This window comes from Aquarana catesbeiana, linkage group LG06, assembly GCF_042186555.1.
Source record: "Aquarana catesbeiana isolate 2022-GZ linkage group LG06, ASM4218655v1, whole genome shotgun sequence".
NCBI classification, from domain to species: Eukaryota; Metazoa; Chordata; class Amphibia; order Anura; family Ranidae; genus Aquarana; species Aquarana catesbeiana.
In genome coordinates, this window is record NC_133329.1 from 146423618 (window position 1) to 146442573 (window position 18956).

General features: G+C 41.5%; 1 protein-coding gene across 2 annotated transcripts in view; it reads right to left on the minus strand.

Moving 5' to 3' along the window:
• CYTH3 (cytohesin 3) overlaps positions 1-18956 on the minus strand; it is a 216200-nt gene that overhangs the window by 102937 nt on the left and 94307 nt on the right. For both annotated transcript variants that reach the window (XM_073591021.1, XM_073591020.1), the window contains 2 exons: positions 11798-11862; positions 7594-7660 (listed from right to left, as the gene is read on the minus strand). In XM_073591021.1, the coding sequence (XP_073447122.1) occupies positions 7594-7660; positions 11798-11862 (132 nt within the window). The remainder of the gene's footprint in view (positions 1-7593; positions 7661-11797; positions 11863-18956) is intronic.

The following is an 18956-nucleotide window of genomic DNA, read 5'->3' on the forward strand; positions in this document are numbered from 1 at the left end:
GTTGCCACTAGGGGGACCACTCGGCAAGAAAGCAGAAACCTTTAGGCTACTTTCACACTGAAAGCGCCCGGCGTTAGCGGTTGAACGCCGCTAGTTTTAGCATCACTTTACTGTTGTTTTGGCAGCACTTTTCAGCAGCTATCGGGGCGCTTTTAACCCCTGCTATGGGCCGAACAAAGGGTTAAAAGGGCCCATGTTGTGGTGCTGCCAAGCACTTTGCAGGCGCTTCGGCAACGCTGCCGATTCATTTCAATAGGCAGGGTGTTTTGGCAGAGGTGTATACAAGCCCCAAAGATGCCGCTTGCATGACTTTTCCCGTCCCGCAAGCGCACCACCCCAGTGTTAAAACACTCAGGCTTTCACACTGGGGAGGCATGAGAGGCGCTTTTCAGGCACTTTACAGGCACTATTTTTAGCGCTAAAATTCCTGAAGAGTGCCTCCGTGTGAAAGGGGTCTTCTACATCTCCCAAACATGCCCTGTAGCAGCTGTCAGATCTAATTTTCTCAGTAGCACAGCAGGATGTAAATGCAAGCCAAGAGGTTGCTCACCATGCTCTGAAAAACCCACCGGTATGTATAATAAACAAGAAGTAGCTGAAGAGACGGAGGAGCTCTCTGTCCAACTATTTTAAAGCCTAGCTTCAAACTTTTTCTTTAGTTAAGGAGAGCGTGAGGAAAGGTTAAAACTGACATCAGGTTTTGTCAGGTGGACAGAGGAAGATTACTCCTAACAGCAGAGGAAACAGCACAAGGGAGACATCCTACTGACTGGAAGTAATGTCTCTTGTGCTGATTTTTCTGTTTTTGATTTTGCCTGCGTTTTTACGTGTGCTTCTGATGTTGTCTGTTCACATTTGAGAGATGTCCTTTTGGTCTATGTGAGAAGACTATAAATAAAACAAGAAGCAAAGGGAAAACTCCCCACAGGACCTGACAAAGTTCTTAACCTTTCCCCACATTGCCTGGAGTTTAGCTTTAAAATACACTTCTTACAGATCTCTGTAATTCATGCTGAGCCTACAATCGCAAATGCACAAGCAGTGGACACCTTCATGTCAGAACAAATCAATGGATCCAGAGACACGGACACAAATCTTAACATCTCCAGATCAGCCATGGCCTTTTCTGCTTTCAGAACTCCTCTATTCATCAAAACATCTTCAATAACCAATAAAACTATTCAGTCGGTGAAAGAGGCAAGGCCAATAAAGTTTTTAAAGGAAAAGTCAAGATATGCATTGATTTCTGGATCTAGAGATCATTTTTTTTATATGCAGTTTTTACGGCTTTTTTTAATGTTTTGTTTACAATATTCTCAACATGATATTTACCATGTTAAATACTTGAGTGCAAAGTTTGATTTAATCTAGTAATTTATTGCAAAAGCAACTAAGGCAAAACGGTTCAAGAAGTTTTATTTAGTCATATACCATGTATGTATGCTTATTCTTACACATCACCTATGCCTGCGTATAACTGGTATTTCAAACCACCATCCCTGATAGAACAGGACTGGACAGGCAAAACTCATGAGCTAGACTTTCATCTGTCTGGTACCATCATCTACTCACTGGCTGCTTCCAGAATAAACAGTCTTTTGTGTGGCTGTCTGTGCAGAGAGGGCTGTGATGGCAGATCTATTTAACTGTTTGGGTACCATAGAGTAAGATAGTAAACCTAAAACAGATGGAGCCTACACCAATAAACCATGCAAAGATGCACTGAATGTGTGTGCATGTAGCTGTGTGCACAGATAATCCATTCCTTGACAGAGTAACGGGAACCTGTGAATAATAGAATATAATATGAGCTACTATCATCCATTGTGGACTGTGCAGGCTAAAGGGCTGTAACTCTTATAACTTCCCTTCCTACATGCTTGTCTTAGGTCAGTAACATACTAGTTAAAACGGTAGTAAACCACTGGGAAAGAAAAACAAACCTGCAAGACAATAGCATAATGTGCTAGTATGCATCGCATACTAGCATATTATGAACTACTTACCTTGAAACGAAGCCCTGCAGCGGCACCCGTCACCACTGAGGGAGCTGACATGTTCCCCCTGTTTCTTTCGGGATCGCTGGCTCCGGCACGGTGAGTGGCCTGAGCCACGATGACGTCACTCCTGCGCATGCGCATGGGAGCCCTCCTTTCCGGCAAGTCCGGCAGGATACAGCAGACCTTCAGAGCGCATGCGCTGCTGACGGCAGCGGCTGCATGCAGGATTAATATCTCCTAAACCGTGCAGGTTTAGGAGATATCGGCGTGCAGTGGGGGGGGGGGGAACCCACTGACCCACTCATCGGCGTGCAGTGGGGGGGGGGATCCACTGACCCACTCATCGGCGTGCAGTGGGAGGGGGGGACCCACTGACCCACTCATCGGCGTGCAGTGAGGGGGGGAACCCACTGACCCACTCATCGGCGTGCAGTGAGGGGGGGGGGACCCACTGACCCACTAATTGGCGTGCAGTGGGGGGGGGGGGACACCCACTGACCCACTCATCGGCGAGCAGTGAGGGGGGGAACCCACTGACCCACTCATCGGCGAGCAGTGGGGGGGGAACCCACTGACCCACTCATCGGCATGCAGTGAGGGGGGGGACCCACTGACCCACTCATCGGCGTGCAGTGGGGGGGAACCTACTGACCCACTCATCGGCGTGCAGAGGGGGGGGGACCCACTAATCGGCGTGTAGTGGGGGGGGGACCCACTGACCCACTCATCGGCGTGCAGTGGGGGGGGAACCCACTGACCCACTCATCGGCGTGCAGTGGGGGGGGAACCCACTGACCCACTCATTGGCATGCAGCGGGGAGGACCAACTGACCCGCTCATCGGCGTGCAGTGGGGAGGGGGACCCACTGACAGCGAATGAGTCATTGGTTAAGGACATGTGGCCAGCTTCGCAGCCTGCTCCTTAGCAACCAGCTATTTGTCAAATAACAGCCTGGGGGTGATACCGCCAGCTAAACCCTGATGGTAATTATCGCATGCTTTTTTACTCTCTGGTCCATTTGTGAACTTGAATTAAGAGCTTTTTATGCAATATTTACTGGCACATTTTTTTTTTCAGTAAGTACCGCATAATCATTTTTTTTGTGAATTGGACTTAATTTACCTCATGCGACAATGTATGCACATGATTAATATGATGTCCTTATCGAATGCATTAAAGCTTTGTGAATTGACCCCTTAGTTAGAACAGTGGCTCCACCCGAGCTCTTCAGGTATTTTTTCATTCAGCCCGCAGGGTTGATTAAAAAAAAAAAAAATGATAGTGTGTACTAGGCTTTAGTAAAAGCCAGCAATCAGGGCAAGAGTTCTGGACTTTGAACACTTCAAAATAAGGCTCCATTCACACTGGATTTCAAAGTGACATCACTTTGGAGTGCAACTTTGACGCAGCTTTGGATGGGTGCAACTTGGATGCAACTTTGGCTTTGAACAATGATAATGGACAACTGTTTGTACAACTGTCGCATGTATAACATTCAGGTGCAACTTTCATGTGACTTTTGAAGGTTTACAGTGCAGTCTATGGCACTCAAGTGGCATGAAAGTCGGACCAAAGTAGTTCAGGAACCTTTTTAAAGTCACTATTACTTTAAGTTGCACATATTTTAATGGTTGTCATTGAAAAACATGGGATGTGGCTTGTCATGTGCATTCTAACGCAAAAGAAATGTTCTCAAGTACCCTGGTCATTTTTGCCCCCAAGTATGGCCCAGGCCTTCTTATGAACCCTATGAAAGCATCTCACTGCCACTTGTGTTGAAGTCTATAAGGTCTTTATAATGCACCCTGTGACCTTGGCCCCCATACCTATATTTAGGGATGTTTTAAATTTGTACTTTATCATCATCATGGCAGTGTGGCTCCTTTTGACTGCCTCCACTGCGTGGCTGCCTGCCTGCTGGGACCTGCTGCAACTGGCTGGCTAAAGTATGTGACAGGTAACACAATGCAAATCAGATTCCGCTGGTGAAAAATGCTTCAGCAGGGAGAAATAAAGGCGTGTAGGCATGGGCGTCCGCAGAACTTTTTTCAGGGCGGGCATCATTTTAGGGTCACCCATGCACCGCCTCTTTTTGACAATGTCATTCTCACATTATCATGGTCAGATACTGCAGACGTAGTGCGGTCCCTAGGATAAGTAATGGATAATGGCCAACAGGCCCTCTTACCAGACCCAGAGAAACTACAGCACTGATCCCTCTGGCTGGACGATCGCTCACTCTGGGTTCCCCGGGGGCGACTCTGGTCAGTAGTGTAGCTTTGCTGTACCCTGGTAGTGGCTCAATCTTTCTCTCTCTGGTGGCGCTGGGCAGTGTGGCTCTCTGGTGGTGCTGGGCAATGTGGCTCCCTCTCTGGCTTCTGCCCAGCACACTCCTCATTCTTTGTCCTGTAGCACTCTTTCCCTCAGAGCCAAAGTCACACCCCACTAATGGGGGGGGGGCTTGACAGCACCTTGATGGTGTCACCCCACTGGTGGGTGGCACCCGATAGTGACGCAACTGTGCTGAATTTAAGATCCGATCCCTGATTCCGGGGGGGGGGGGGGGCACTTGACCCCCCCTTGCCCCACCTGCAGACGCCCATATGTGTAGGGGGGTGAATTTATCTAGATTGAAAACAAAGCATTTGGGGTATGCAAGGCTAGGAAAGCAGTACATTCTGGGCTGAATGCTGGGGTAAATATGTAGTGAGGGTTGTAAAACATGATTGGGACAAACAAAGAACTATACAAACGATAAAAAAAAAAGAAAACAAGCACACTTGATCGACTATTCTGTCTTTTTGCTGCAGCCAACTTTCTATTTTTCTAAATTTCTAGGGAATGGAGAGAAAGCAATGATCCATATGGGGATGCTGTCTTTCACTAGGGGAGATATACAGTGTTCAGAAGTATGACAGTATGGAGGCACATGTAGGGAAAGCGTAAAATACAGCTGGGGATGGTGATGGGGTATACAGCATTATGGATATTGCTTGGGTAGAGGACGCTAAGTAATAAATAATACTGGTGGAGATATGCAGTATCCTGCTGGTGAAGACATGCTGTGTACGGTTTGCTACAGAGAACAGGGGGGATATATTTTTCACTGGTCAGTTTATGGGTTTTTATGTGGACATTTTGTACTTGCCTACTGAGCACTTTTACCCCCTTCCTGCCCAGGCCAATTTTCAGCTTTCAGTGCTGTCACACTTTGAATGACAATTGTGCGGTCACAAAAAACTGTACCCATATGACATTTTTATAATTTTTTTCACACAAATAGAGCTTTCTTTTGGTGGTAGTTAATCATCACTGTTTTTTTTTTATTTTTTACTAAACAAAAAAGACAGAACATTTTGACCAAAAAAAAAAAAAAAAACATTTTTCAGAGTTTGTTATAAAACTTTGCAAACAGGTCATTTTTCTCCTTCACTGATGTGCGCTGATAAGGGTGCACTAATGCACACTGATAGGTGACACAGATGAGGAGGCACTGATTATCAGTGTAGATGTCCCTTTAACACAAGCCGGTTATCAGCTCTTTTCTCCCCTTCTCATGCTGTCAGCGCGAGGAAAGGAAAGCCCATAACTGGCTTGTGTTTACATCGTGATCAGCTGCCATTGGACAAAGCTGATCACGTGGTAAAGGGTCGCTGTAATTGATGGCAGCAATATCAGACAACTATAATATTTTTTTTAAATCACCATTTATACATCTACCAGAAATTGTATAAATATAATATACATACATACACACACACACACACACACACACACACACACACACATATACATACATACATATATATATATATATATATATATACATATATATATATATATATACATACACACTATATATAAATATATATATATATATATATATATATACATACATACACATATACACATACACACAGTACACCCCTCACATTTTTATAAATATTTTATTCTATCTTTTCATGTGACAACACTAAAGACATGACACTTTGCTACAATGTAAAGTAGTGAGTGTATAGCTTGTATAACAGTATAAATTTGCTGTCCCCTCAAAATAACTCAACACACAGCCATTAATGTCTAAACCACTGGCAACAAAAGTGAGTACACCCCTAAGTGAAAATGTCCAAATTGGGCCCAATTAGCCATTTTTCCTCCCCGGTGTCATGTGACTCGTTAGTGTTACAAGGTCTCAGGTGTGAATGGGGAGCAGTTGTGTTAAATTTGGTGTTATCGCTCTCACTCTCTCATACTGGTCACTGGAAGTTCAACATGGCACCTCATGGCAAAGAACTCTCTGAGGATATGAAAAAAAGAATTGTTGCTCTACATAAAGATGGCCCAGGCTATAAGAAGATTACCAAGACCCTGAAACTGAGCTGCAGCACGATGGCGAAGACAATTCAACATTTTAACAGGACAGGTTCCACTAAGTACAGGCCTCGCCATGATCGTCCAAAGAGGTTGAGTGCACGTGCTCAGCATCATATCCAGAAGTTATCTTTGTGAAATAGATGTATGAGTGCTGCCAGCATTGCTGCAGAGGTTGAAGGGGTGGGGGGTCAGCCTGTCAGTGCTAAGACCATACATCACACATTGCATCAAATTGGTCTGCATGGCTGTCGTCCCAGAAGGAAGCCTCTTCTAAAGATGATGCACAAGAAAGCCTGCAAACAATTTGCTGAAATCAAGCAGACTAAGGACATGGATTACTGGAACCATGTCCTGTGGTCTGAAGAGACAAAGATAAACTTATTTAGTTCAGATGGTGTCAAGCGTGTGTGGCGGCAACCAGGTGAGGAGTACAAAGACAAGTGTGTCTTGCCTACAGTCAAGCATGGTGGTGGGAGTGTCATGGTCTGGGGCTGCATGAGTGCTGCTGGCACTGGGGAGCTACAGTTTACTGAGGGAACCATGAATGCCAATAAGTACTGTGACATACTGAAGCAGACCTTGATCCCCTCCCTTCGGAGACTGGGCCGCAGGGCAGTATTCTAACATGATAATGTCTCTAAACACACCTCCAAGACGATCACTGCCTTGCTAAAGAAGCTGAGGGGAAAAGGTGATGGACCAAGCAGGTCTCCAGACCTAAACCCTATTGAGCATCTGTGGGGCATCCTCAAACAGAAGGTGGAGGAGCGCAAGGTCTCCAACATCCACCAGCTCCGTGATGTCATCATGGAGGAGTTGAAGAGGACTCCAGTGGCAACCTGTGAAGCTCTGGTGAACTCCATACCCAAGAGGGTTAAGGCAGTGCTGGAAAATAATGGTGGCCACACAAAATATTGACACTTTGGGCCCAATTTGGACATTTTCACTAGGGATGTACTCACTTTTGTTGCCAGCGGTTTAGACATGAATTTACACTGTTATACAAGCTGCACACTCACTACTTTACATTGTAGGAAAGTGTCATTTCTTCAGTGTTGTCACATGAAAAGATAGAATAAAATATTTACAAAAAATGTGAGGGGTGTAATCACTTTTGTGAGATACTGTACACACACACACACACACACTCTTATAAAGCCATTGATTTGCTTTCTTTAAAAAATAGGCACTAAAAATCAAACCAACAAGGCACGTTACCTTTTTTGGGTCCATATTAAATTTTTTTCTTCCCATAGCAATCTGTTTATTCCTTTGTGTAGTTTTGCTACAAAAATAAAGACAAAACAACATTTAGAAAAACAGATCAACTCCTTACACATTATTGTAGGCTCATAAATCTCTACACAGCAACCAAACAAAATGAATGGTCCAAGTACTTAATGTGGTTACTAAAGCCAGAAAATGGATGGACTGCCCTTTTTAGCAGATTTGCTCTAAGCCTCTTCCGGAACCATTAACTGTGCTCCACTAATTGTTCTTAAATGGGAGGGAGGCTGCAAATGTATCAGCATTTAACAGCAGTACAAATAGCTGCAATCTTTATAGCAGGATAATACAGTAATTTTATATAAAATAGGTCAAACAGCCAACCAAATAAATAATTTTGTAGTAAGAAATTGAATGCGTTTAGTTAGCATACTGAGCCTTATATGCATACAGCATCAAGTAATATACAGGCAATTTTTTGTGTTACCCACAACAGAGTCTTGGTTTCTTTAGTTTTAAAACGAAAGGGGAAATCTTGTTGCTCACTGAAAAACAACTTTGTTTCAGGTTTGTCTGTCATATCAAATCAAAGTGGAAAATAAGTAGTCAGCTACATGCGAGCAGCATTTGTTCAGATAAGAAAAGACACTAGTAATTTTGTAATTAAAGCTTAACTCCAAGCAAAAGCATTTTTTATCATTTATCTGGACACAGTAGTGTAAACCTCCATCAGATTTGTCATGTTTTTATTGTAGTTTCCCATCCAGATTTCCCCCCACTCACTATCTCAAAGACCCAAAAGGTAGGAGACATGCCACTTTTAAAACACATAGAAATCCAGTCTACACTTATTCCACTGACAGACATAAAATTCTGGATTTTTCCTCACTATATCCTGCGATGGCAATGACAAAAGTGACTCCTTGAGAGGACACACAAGGCAATAAACAAGCTGGAGCTCTTACCCTTTCTACAGTATCCAAAACTAAAAAAAAATGTTTTAACTGGAGTTCCACTTAAAAATTTGTCAACTATAAATTGTTAATATATAGCAACTGATACTGAATATTAGCCTTTTTTGAAAAAACACGTAAACAATTGTGCACCAAACTGCAAAAACTGTTAGTTGCCATTATTTGCTTGCTTAAAAGGAAAAAAAAAACCAAACATGTCGCGTGGCTGTCTCTGGCCTCAGTACTTTAGGTCTGTATACTTGTTCTGGAGCCACGGCTCAGGAGGGACTGAAGGCCAGAGAGGAGCATGGCAGAAAGACACCAAGCATTTTCAGAAGGATGCCTGCACATTTGGCATATCTCTTTAATAAAATATTTCCTTGAGCATGTAACTCAGTTTATTTCAAATTCTTTAACCAGCAAACAGCAACAAGCATGAACATGCCTAACCCAAGTCAACTCAAATTCAGTGCTACTCAAGTAACATAGGAAATCATCCTTTGTCAGTAAATGATATATATGCAAGTTCAAAAATCTTTGATTGGATGATACAGATTACTGCATTCTATTGCCCTTTAAATAAAAGAGTAATTCCTTTAGACATTCATTTCAGTTTTCTTAAATAAAATTAATAAAATACCAAAAGTGAGAGTGAAGCCCATTTTAAACAATAGAATACATTCAAGGATTTATTTCATAGGACTCAAAAAAAAAATAATAATATGGTATATAGAAAGCCCTAAACACAGTCATACAAGTTATACATTTTTTTCTAGCCTAAAACATATTACTTAAATGATAACCCGTGACATATTTTCCAGTCAAATGTTTCATTGAATGGCGTTTTTTTTTTTTTTTTTTTTTAATAAATTGGAGGTACTCCAATATCCTGTTCTAAAGCACATCCCACCAAATATTGCATACATAATACCATATCAGACTCTTGGCTGTCGTCTTCGCCTGCCGGCAAAACTGCACGAGGACCATCATGAGAAGGACTTAGAATAGAACATTAATTGGTTCCCTCATAATTCTAATCATGGCTCTTCAGCAAGCTAAAATACTAATGTAATGTGAAATCCAATTTTCCGTCGTTTCCCAAGTTGTTACAGGCATTTTGGGATAATCACTGCGTTACATGAGCTAGAAGTGACAATAGGGTGTTGACTGTCTGATAAAGTTTAGCGGGTCTTGCTAATCAAAGGGTTTGAAATACTACTACTCTTATAAGCCATAGGAACAAAAAGGGTCCTCCATTTCAGCGCATTAAAACTATACGCGTATGAAAAGGACAATTTGGTTGTCTGCAAAAAGGTAATGTTACTCTTAAGGGTGTATTTATCACCCATGATCCACATTTTAATTGCAATGTGGCAAGCTGACAAGGGGAACATTTGGAACTAGGGAAATAATCAAGAGCCATTCCTATCTACCTAAATCTCCTTTGCAGCATACAATTTCAATTATGCTTTAAATACAGTTGCTGTTTTTCAATTACTAATAGCAATCAGTGAATTAGTGCCCATCTGGACCAAATGTTAGTTTAGACAGTCATATTGATTGTCATTGATTTTCCAGTATTAATTACTTCCCTGGCAACTTAAAATGTCTTCCTGGTTTATTTCCCCAAAGGGTTGATGCTTCTATCACAAAACAACCAAATTATACAGAGTATGCTGGCACCACCTGTGTTAGAATAATCATCAATTCAGAAATATTTTAAATGAATATAGAATAATATATAGAATAATTTTACAATTATTTCCAAACCCTGCATTAAACAAATTAATCAAAGTATGGGTTAAATCAAATCTGTTGTAAGAATAGCATGGCATTTGCTGACCTATCCTTTTGAAGATGCTGGCTGTGTGGTAATCTGACTACATCTGACTCTCATGCAGCGGCTTTATAACGCAGTAGCTGGTGTGAATTGGCCCTAAAAATGCAGCAAAATGTTACTGAAAGCAATACTTGGCATGAAATAAAGAAGATCCAGATATTAAAGAATCACCTGAAACAGGTGAATGTGGTGGGAGAAGACCGACTGATAACATGCTATATAAATCTGAATGATTGGTCAGCGACTGTGTGGTGAATCTATTGCAACTCTAATGCCCCGTAACACACGATCGGACTTTCCGACAACAAAACCGTGGATTTTTGTTCAAAGATTGTTGGCTCCAACTTGTCTTGCATACACACAGTCACACAAATGTTGGCTACCAATTACGAACGTGGGAACGTGGTGACGTACAAAACATACAACGAGCCGATAAAAAGGAAGTTCAATAGCTAGTGTGCCACCCTTTGGGCTCCTTCTGCTTGATTCTGAGCACGCGTGAACTTTTGTGCGACGGACTTGTGTACACACCATCGGAAAGTCCGACAACAAAGTTTTGTTGGCGGAAAACTTGAGAGCCTGCTAGCCAACATTTGTTGGCGGAAAGTCCGACAACAAATGTTCGATGAAAGATACACACTGTCAGCCAACAAGCTCACAACCAATATTTCCCGTCGGAAAGTTCGATCGTGTGTACGTGGCATAAGGTTCATCCCTTACAACACACCCCTAAGAACTAGGAAAACATTATTAGGTGATACAAGGTGCACAGCACTAGGTCTACAATGCAATAATCCTTAGTTACCAGTCAAAAAGCTTTTTAATAAAGCAAGAATAGTAAAAAATGGATTCATATTGGTTGCCCTTAGTACATTATGGTTTACTCCTGGCATTGCTTTGCTGTCTAAACTTGCATAGATAAATGTCCATAGAAGATTAAACACTAAAATGGTGGTTATTTTATCTAATACTGCAGAAAAATGTATTTACATGTAATGACTATAAGTGAACAAATGATATTATTTGGAATTTATTGTCTCATATACAAGTTGAATTATTTTTTGTCTGTAACAAATGCCTAATTTGATTATCCTTTCCCAATTCCTGATGCCTATCCTGGCTTTAGAGGGACATTTCTCCCCAGTGATGACTATGCTAGCTGCATTGGTTATCCATTCTTCGCATGTGAATATATCATCTTTTTGAACAGATCCCTGTGGTGGCCGACTGCTGAATCAGACCACAATAAAGCAGGAGCTTCCAGTGCCAGAATAATTATATTTTGTTGATAGGCGTTCTTTAATCAAATGCTTGTAATAACACAAGTGAGTCACTTGTACAAAGATTTTGCAACAATACCCCAACATTAAAAGACAATAACCTAATTTAATAAAATGCTTACCTTTCTTCTACAGACGTTAAATTGTCTATTTCTGTCATCACTTCTGCAATTTCAAACTTCAACCTCTGTAAAAAAAAAATAAAAAATGGTTAACTCCAAATGAAAGTGATTGTTTGACGTAATTATTGCATAGGAGAACTTTTCTGAGGATTAACTTGGCTTACACATCACAGGTCAGCTATGGCACTTCTAAGTTTCTATATAAAATGTTGTTCTGAGGAAGCATACAACAGTTCAAAAGCTAAAGGCTTTAAGCATTGTGATTATGCATCAAAATCACATCACTAAAAGGGGTGAGATGGATGAAAGAATGAGTTGTTTCAAGGACAAGAGCTAGCATTGTGATGCTGTGAAGTTGGCGTGAGCGAAACCAGCAAACACTTTTCCCGTAAAATACACCAAAACCATGACGTCTTTCTGCAAATTTTATGTTCAATGAGTCTTACAAGTAGGCATCGAGGTCTAGTAACATCAAATGGACAATGTGTGAATAAAGAAAGTAATGCCCCGTACACACGATCGGATTTTCCAACAACAAACCATGGATTTTTTTCCAAAGGATGTTGGCTCAAACTTGTCTTGCATACACACGATCACACAAATGTTGTCCCAAAATTCCGAACGTGAGAACGCGGTGACGTACAAGGTTTTGTTGTCGGAAGATTTGAGAACCTGCTCCCAAACATTTATTTGTGTGTGGAAATTCAAACAGCAAATGTTCGATGGAGAATACACGCGGTCAGACTTTCCGACAACAAGCTCACATCGAACATTTCCCATCGGAAAATCTGACTGTGTGTACGTGGCATTAAGCTTAATGTATAACAAATGTCTTCGTTGAAAAGGAGATGTTTGGGGTTTTCAAATAAACATACATTTTCACCTCCATGCTGTAGCAATGGTGTGATGCTGCAGCTTTCCCCTACCGGCTCCAAGCCTGAGAACTGAGCCACATGCTGAGAGCCGTAACAAGCTATCAAACAGTGTTAGGAGAATAACTGTAGTGAGTAGAGACCAATGGCCAATAAAGGTCAGGCCAAGCACAGTTCTAAGTTCTTTAGGATGTTGAATTGTCTGAACCGCTAGATCGGTGTCACAAGAAAAGGTTGATGCAAGAGAAGAGTTTCGTAGTCGGGGTCACAAGCCATGGTCAATGCAGGAGAAAAGTTTCGTAGTCAGGGTCACTAGCCAAGCTTGATTCCAAGTAGCAATAGTGGTAGTTTGAGGCAGCGGGCAGAATAATCTATGAAGCACAATAATCTGGCAACCATGAATTTTAGAGACATGGCTTAAATCAGTTAATTCATGAGAGGAGCAAAGAGTTCAAGGTTCAGTAGAAATCAAGGCACAAGACAGTGTTGTCCAATGGATCAGACAGGGTGCTGTCCAGCATCTCAGGTGGCTTAGCAAGAAGAGCCCTCGGCAGACACAGCAGAGGTCCCTGGTTCAAGTCCAGCTTCTGACAATCAGGCAGTTGGGTGGAGCCTACCAATATGGTTAGGATCTTTCCTGAACCAGTTTCTGTGATGTCGGCTGACAGCAGTTTTTAGCCTGCTATAGCTGACTTTGGATCACAAAAGAGCAAAGGTAAGTGCACTCCTGTGACCCAGGAGAGAAGTATGGCCAAAAAAGCTTACTTTTAAGGAAACCAGTGTTGCCTGGGAGCTGTCAATCACTCTCAGCTAGCCTATGTAAGAAAATGAAAAAGGAAAAGCTAAGGGGGTTGCTATAAGGAAACACAAAAAGTCTATATTTTAGACTTTTATTTATATACACGATGCCAATTATTATAAAATAAGTAGGGTTCAACTTCTATATCAATTAAACTAAAATGTCAGTATGACACTATGTTACCATGAAGAAGTGGCCTTGCACAGCCCGGAAGTGTTGGTTTAACCCTGTAATAAGATGTTTTTACTGTACGCTAGTAAAACAATTTTTTGGAGTGTTGATGACCTCTGCATTGTTTCAAATTCAGAACTAAAGCAGTAACATGAGCAATGACCCCTAAAAAAGTTACTATAGACACCAAAATATTTTAAATCAGTTTCAATAATGTCAATGGGCACTTACGACCTAAATCTTTAAAATATTTCCATCTCTTAAAGCTGAACTCCAGGCAAGTAGCCAAATACATGAAAAAAAATAAATGGGAAAGTTTTTTTATTTGTTACAGTTTGCAATCCTGTGTGGCCATTTTGTGATCCAGGCATCTCTGCCAGTTTGCACAGCCATCTACTGACTACTGGACAATGAAAGAGTAACAGCAACCCTTTAGATTGTAAACTCTCATGATCAGAGCCCTCCTAACCCTCTTGTCTTGAATTGTATTGCACTTAACTGTATTTATTTTGTAAAGCGCTGCACAAACTGTTGGCACTATATACAGTGAGGGAAAAAAGTATTTGATCCCCTGTTGATTTTGTACATTTGCCCACTTACAAAGTAATACTCAGTCTATAATTTTAATGGTAGGTTTATTTTAACAGTGAGTGACAGAACAACAAAAATCCAGAAAAACGCATTTCAAAAAAGTTATTAATTGAAAAACAGGACTTCGTACTTGGTGGCAAAACCCTGGTTGGAAATCACAGAGGTAGGCCAGCAGGTGTGCACACATCTCAGGAGGGATTTTGTCCCACTCCTCTTTGCAGATCCTCTCCAAGTCTTAAAGGTTTCGAGACTGACGTTTGGCACGTTTGGATTAAGGTCTGGAGACTTGCTAGGCCACTTCAGGACCTTAATGTGCTATTTCTTGAGTCACTCCGTTGTTGCCTTGGCTGTGTGTTTTGGGTCAATGTCATGCTGGGATACCAATCCACGACCAATTTTCAATACCCTGGCTGAGGGAAGGAGGTTCTCGCCCAAGATTTGATGGTACATGACCCCCGCTCATCTTCCCTCTGATGTGGTGAAGTTGTTCTGTCCCCTTAGCAGAAAAACACCCCCAGAGTATAATGTTTCCACCTCCATGTTTGTCAGTGGGGATGGTGCTCTTAGGGTCATGAGCAGCATTCCTCCTCCTCCAAACACGGCAAGTTGAGTTGATGCCAAAGAGCTAGATTTTGGTTTCATCTGACCTCAACACTTTCACCCAGTTCTCCTCTGAATCATTCAGATGTTCATTAGCAAACTTCAAATAGGCCCATACATATGCTTTCAAGAGCAGGGGGACCTTGCGTGCACTACAGGATTTCAGTCCTTCACGGCGTAGTGTGTTACCAATTGTTTTCTTGGCGACTATGGTCCCAGCTGCCTTGAGATAATTGAAAAGATTCTCTCGTGTAGTTCTGGGTCGATTCCTCACCGTTCTCATGATCATTGAAATTCCACAAGGTGAGATCTTGCGTGGAGCCCCAGACCAAGGAAGAGTGACAGTTATTTTGTTTCTTTCATTTGCAAATAATTGCACCAACTGTTGTCACCCTTTCACCAAGCTTCTTACCGATTGTCTTGTAGCCCATTCCAGCCTTGTGTAGGTCTAGAATCTTGTCCCAGATATCCTTGGACAGCTCTTTGGTCTTTGCCATGGTGGAGAGATTGGAATCTGATTGATTGATTGCTTCTGTGGACAGGTGTCCTTTATACAGGTAACAACCTGAGATTAGGAGCACTCCCTTTAAGAGAGTGCTCTTAATCTCAGCTTGTTACCTGTATAGAAGACACATGGGATCCATAAATCTTGCCGATTGATAGGGGATCAAATACTTATTTCACTCATTAAAATGCAAATCAATTTATAACTTTTTTGAAATGCGTTTTTCTGGATATTTTTGTTATTTTTCTGTCTCTCACTGTTAAAAAAAACCTACCATTTAAATTATAGACTGATCATTTCTTTGTTAGTGGGCTAACGAACAAAATCAGCAGGGGATCAAATACTTTTTTCCCTCACTGTAAATCCTGTATAATAATTACTTGATGAAGTAATCCCTTTAGTTTTGGCTTCTTTCCTCCAACCAACATCTTTCTTGTCAGCACATGTGCATGCCACAGACCCTGGCTGGCACCTAATGTTGGCCTTCCTTCTCCCATTTTAAACTCCATTGTGCAAGCTGATCAGACAAAATCTGGTACTTATAACAGGTGCATTAAAAGTGAATTAAATATTTTATTGAATATTACATTAGAGGATTTATTTTACATCTTCCTAGAGTTCAACTTTTAAAAATATTGCGAGGCAAACTTTTCAGCAGAAGGGCTACAGCGTATGTTTTATAAATATTAAATGGGACAGAAAAAAATTAGTTTTGTAAATGAATAAGTCCGCCTTTACATTAGGATTTGCTCGTTCCTTGCTCGGTTCCCCGTTAGAGTCTTCCTAGCATCAGGTCAAAGCAATCTCTGCTGACCTGCATCCTCAATGAGGATATGCCACTGCCCTAGCTGTGGGCCAGATAAGATCTTGTAGTGGGCCAGAAATGGCTCGAAGGCCGTAATTTGGAGAGCCCCGTTTTAAAAAATCCAAATTTGACTAATAAAAACAAAAAATTTAAAAATGTGGTATATTTCACATGGATGGTGCGCAAAATAAATGAATTTTCATGTGATGAGGAAAGGAAAAAGAGTACTATAGACATTTTTTAAATCTAATTTTGCATTGTGAGAATAAAACCTACTGCTCATCTATACAAGGTCCTTCCATGCCATTGCGAAGATGGAGCCTAAACAAGGGGGATTGCTATTCTTTTAGAAAATTCCTTCTTGGTAAGCCTACATAGTATATTATCAATTTGAAAACACTAGAGCAAAGTGCAACACTTTCAGCATGGTTTCAGAAGTTCTACAAGAAGAATCAAGTTTAAAGTGAAGTAACTCTCTTTTTTGAAAAAATCAGTCAGGTATAAATAGTATTGTGACTTGCTTTGGATAGAACACTTTGCTCCCCTTGCATTATCTTACTGAACATAGCCTTAAAATATCTATAGCCAGCACTATCCCCAACGGAGCCGCTGGTAATTGGGCCTATTTCCCCCTTACAACACTGACAGCCAGGCACACAGTGTTTTCTGCACTCTTCCTCAGGCTCAAACAGTCTAGGGTTTTATTTTTGGCATTTTTAGTTTGGGAACAATGAACCTGGATAGGGATGGAAATATGGGATACTCCAAACTGTTGAAAACTTGCAAAGCTGTACAAAATTGAGGACTGGCAAGTTTCTGGCTGTTCTGTAACAGACTGCAAGTGAAAGTGAAAATTGTAATAAAAGAAGAAATAGTAGTAGCACAGCGCCTGGCTGTCTTGCACTGCACCTGGCTGCACTAAGTTCAGTCACTGAGAAGTGGTGTGCCACTGGTTAACTTGCATAATTCCCGGCTGCACCTGGTCCTAACTTGTGAGGTATTGTACTCCACAGTCACTTCTCTTGTAAAGAAGGCTGAATGAAGTACTTACTCAGTCCCACATGGAGCTTCCTAACACCAGATCTCCTGTCTCTCTCCTCCATGCTGGCTCAAGCCAACTCCTGCTCTGGTGCGTCCTCAGCTAAGCCTAGCTGAGACCTTAATGCTGAATTGGATCGATTTCTCTCCCTCTTCTCCTCGCTGACCTATGGGCAGAGCCTCCAGCACAGAGGTCACCTCCAGACAGCTGAACCCTGGTCTCTGCTTCCAGGCCTCAGAGTATTTATGGGCTTTCCTTTCACCTTCCAGCCCCACACCAAACCCCCTACCCTAGGGATTGGCTGGAGACCTATAAATGTTCTGCTCTTCTTCCCACTAAACTTCTAGAACTCTCCAGAAGACAGGGGAAAGCAGCAGACCAGTAATCTAGCAGTAAAAAGGGTCACTGGTTCGAATCCCAACCACAACACTACCTGGCTGGAGTTTGCATGTTCTCCCTGTGCCTGCGTGGGTTTCCTCCAGGTACTCCGGTCTCCTCCCATTCTCTAAAGACATGCTAGTAGGTTAATTGGCTTCTGTCTAAATTGGCCCTAGTATATGAATGTGAGTTAGGGACCTTAGGTTGCAAGCTCCTTGAGGGTAGGGACTGATGTGAATGTACAATGTATATGTAAAGCGCTGCATAAATTGGCGGCGCTATATAAGTACCTTAATCTGTGAGACACTGCACAGCTCCTAACACAATTAACCCCTTCTCCTTTGCCTACAGGGAGCAAACAACATTTACCCGACTATTAAACTAAGACAGTGCTACATAAACATTTCTGGAGACAAGAAGTCACTGTTCATCACATTATTTCATGCTACAACTGATAATCACACGCATATTTTTCACATGAACTAGCTGTATCTTTTTATTCCAAGCAACTGTGTGAGAACTTTTAATTATGGCTAACTGCAGCTAAAAACGTCATATTTCCAAAGATTACCATTCACCCAGAGGGATTCCGAAATGTTTTAGGGTCTTGAGGACCCATTTAAACAACTATGATACAGGACACTAAATATGCTGGCCTCTTCCTGCCGGCTACTTTCTCCAAAGATTCCACACCCACCAGTGTTACTATGATGAGTGGTCTGCTGAATCACACACTCTAAGAACAATCCCACACAGCTTCTCCTAGAAGCATACAGGGAACATTATTATCTGTTCTCCAGCTGAGAGATGATTCAGAGTTTTTTTTTATTATCAATTACAGGAAACTTTTGTCATGACATGTGTTAACAAAATTATTGGTTTGACTGTATGAATGTAACCAACTCTCAAAGTCGGAATATGTCAATATTAAGCTGACCATAGACTACTAGCATTTCATTTGAAAATTTTCATTTTTAGGTCACTTCGACTATCATTTTCAACCGCAGTGGCATGAAAATTCAAAGTACCAGGATGTAAATTTTTTCTTGAATGAACATAATGTTAAAAGCTAATGAAATTCATGAAGGGTTGAGATTTTTTGTACAAATGTTAATTTGCAAATATCAGCATTAGGTAAACTGCAGTGGCTTTGGGTCATAGAACTTGTAAACACATCAAGCGAACACAGGTTAGAAGCCCAAAGAACGTTTGTTATTGGAGGACATTTGGTAATGGGATTACTGCACTGGATAATACTATGAGATCAAAATGTAAAAAAAAAAAAACTTTCAACAAATTATCACCTGAACATTAGGAAAATACATGCAGGGAGCACAAGCAACCTGCTCAAGAGAGAGAAAGAGGGAGAGATGGGGAGGGAGAGGGAGAGAGAGGGAGA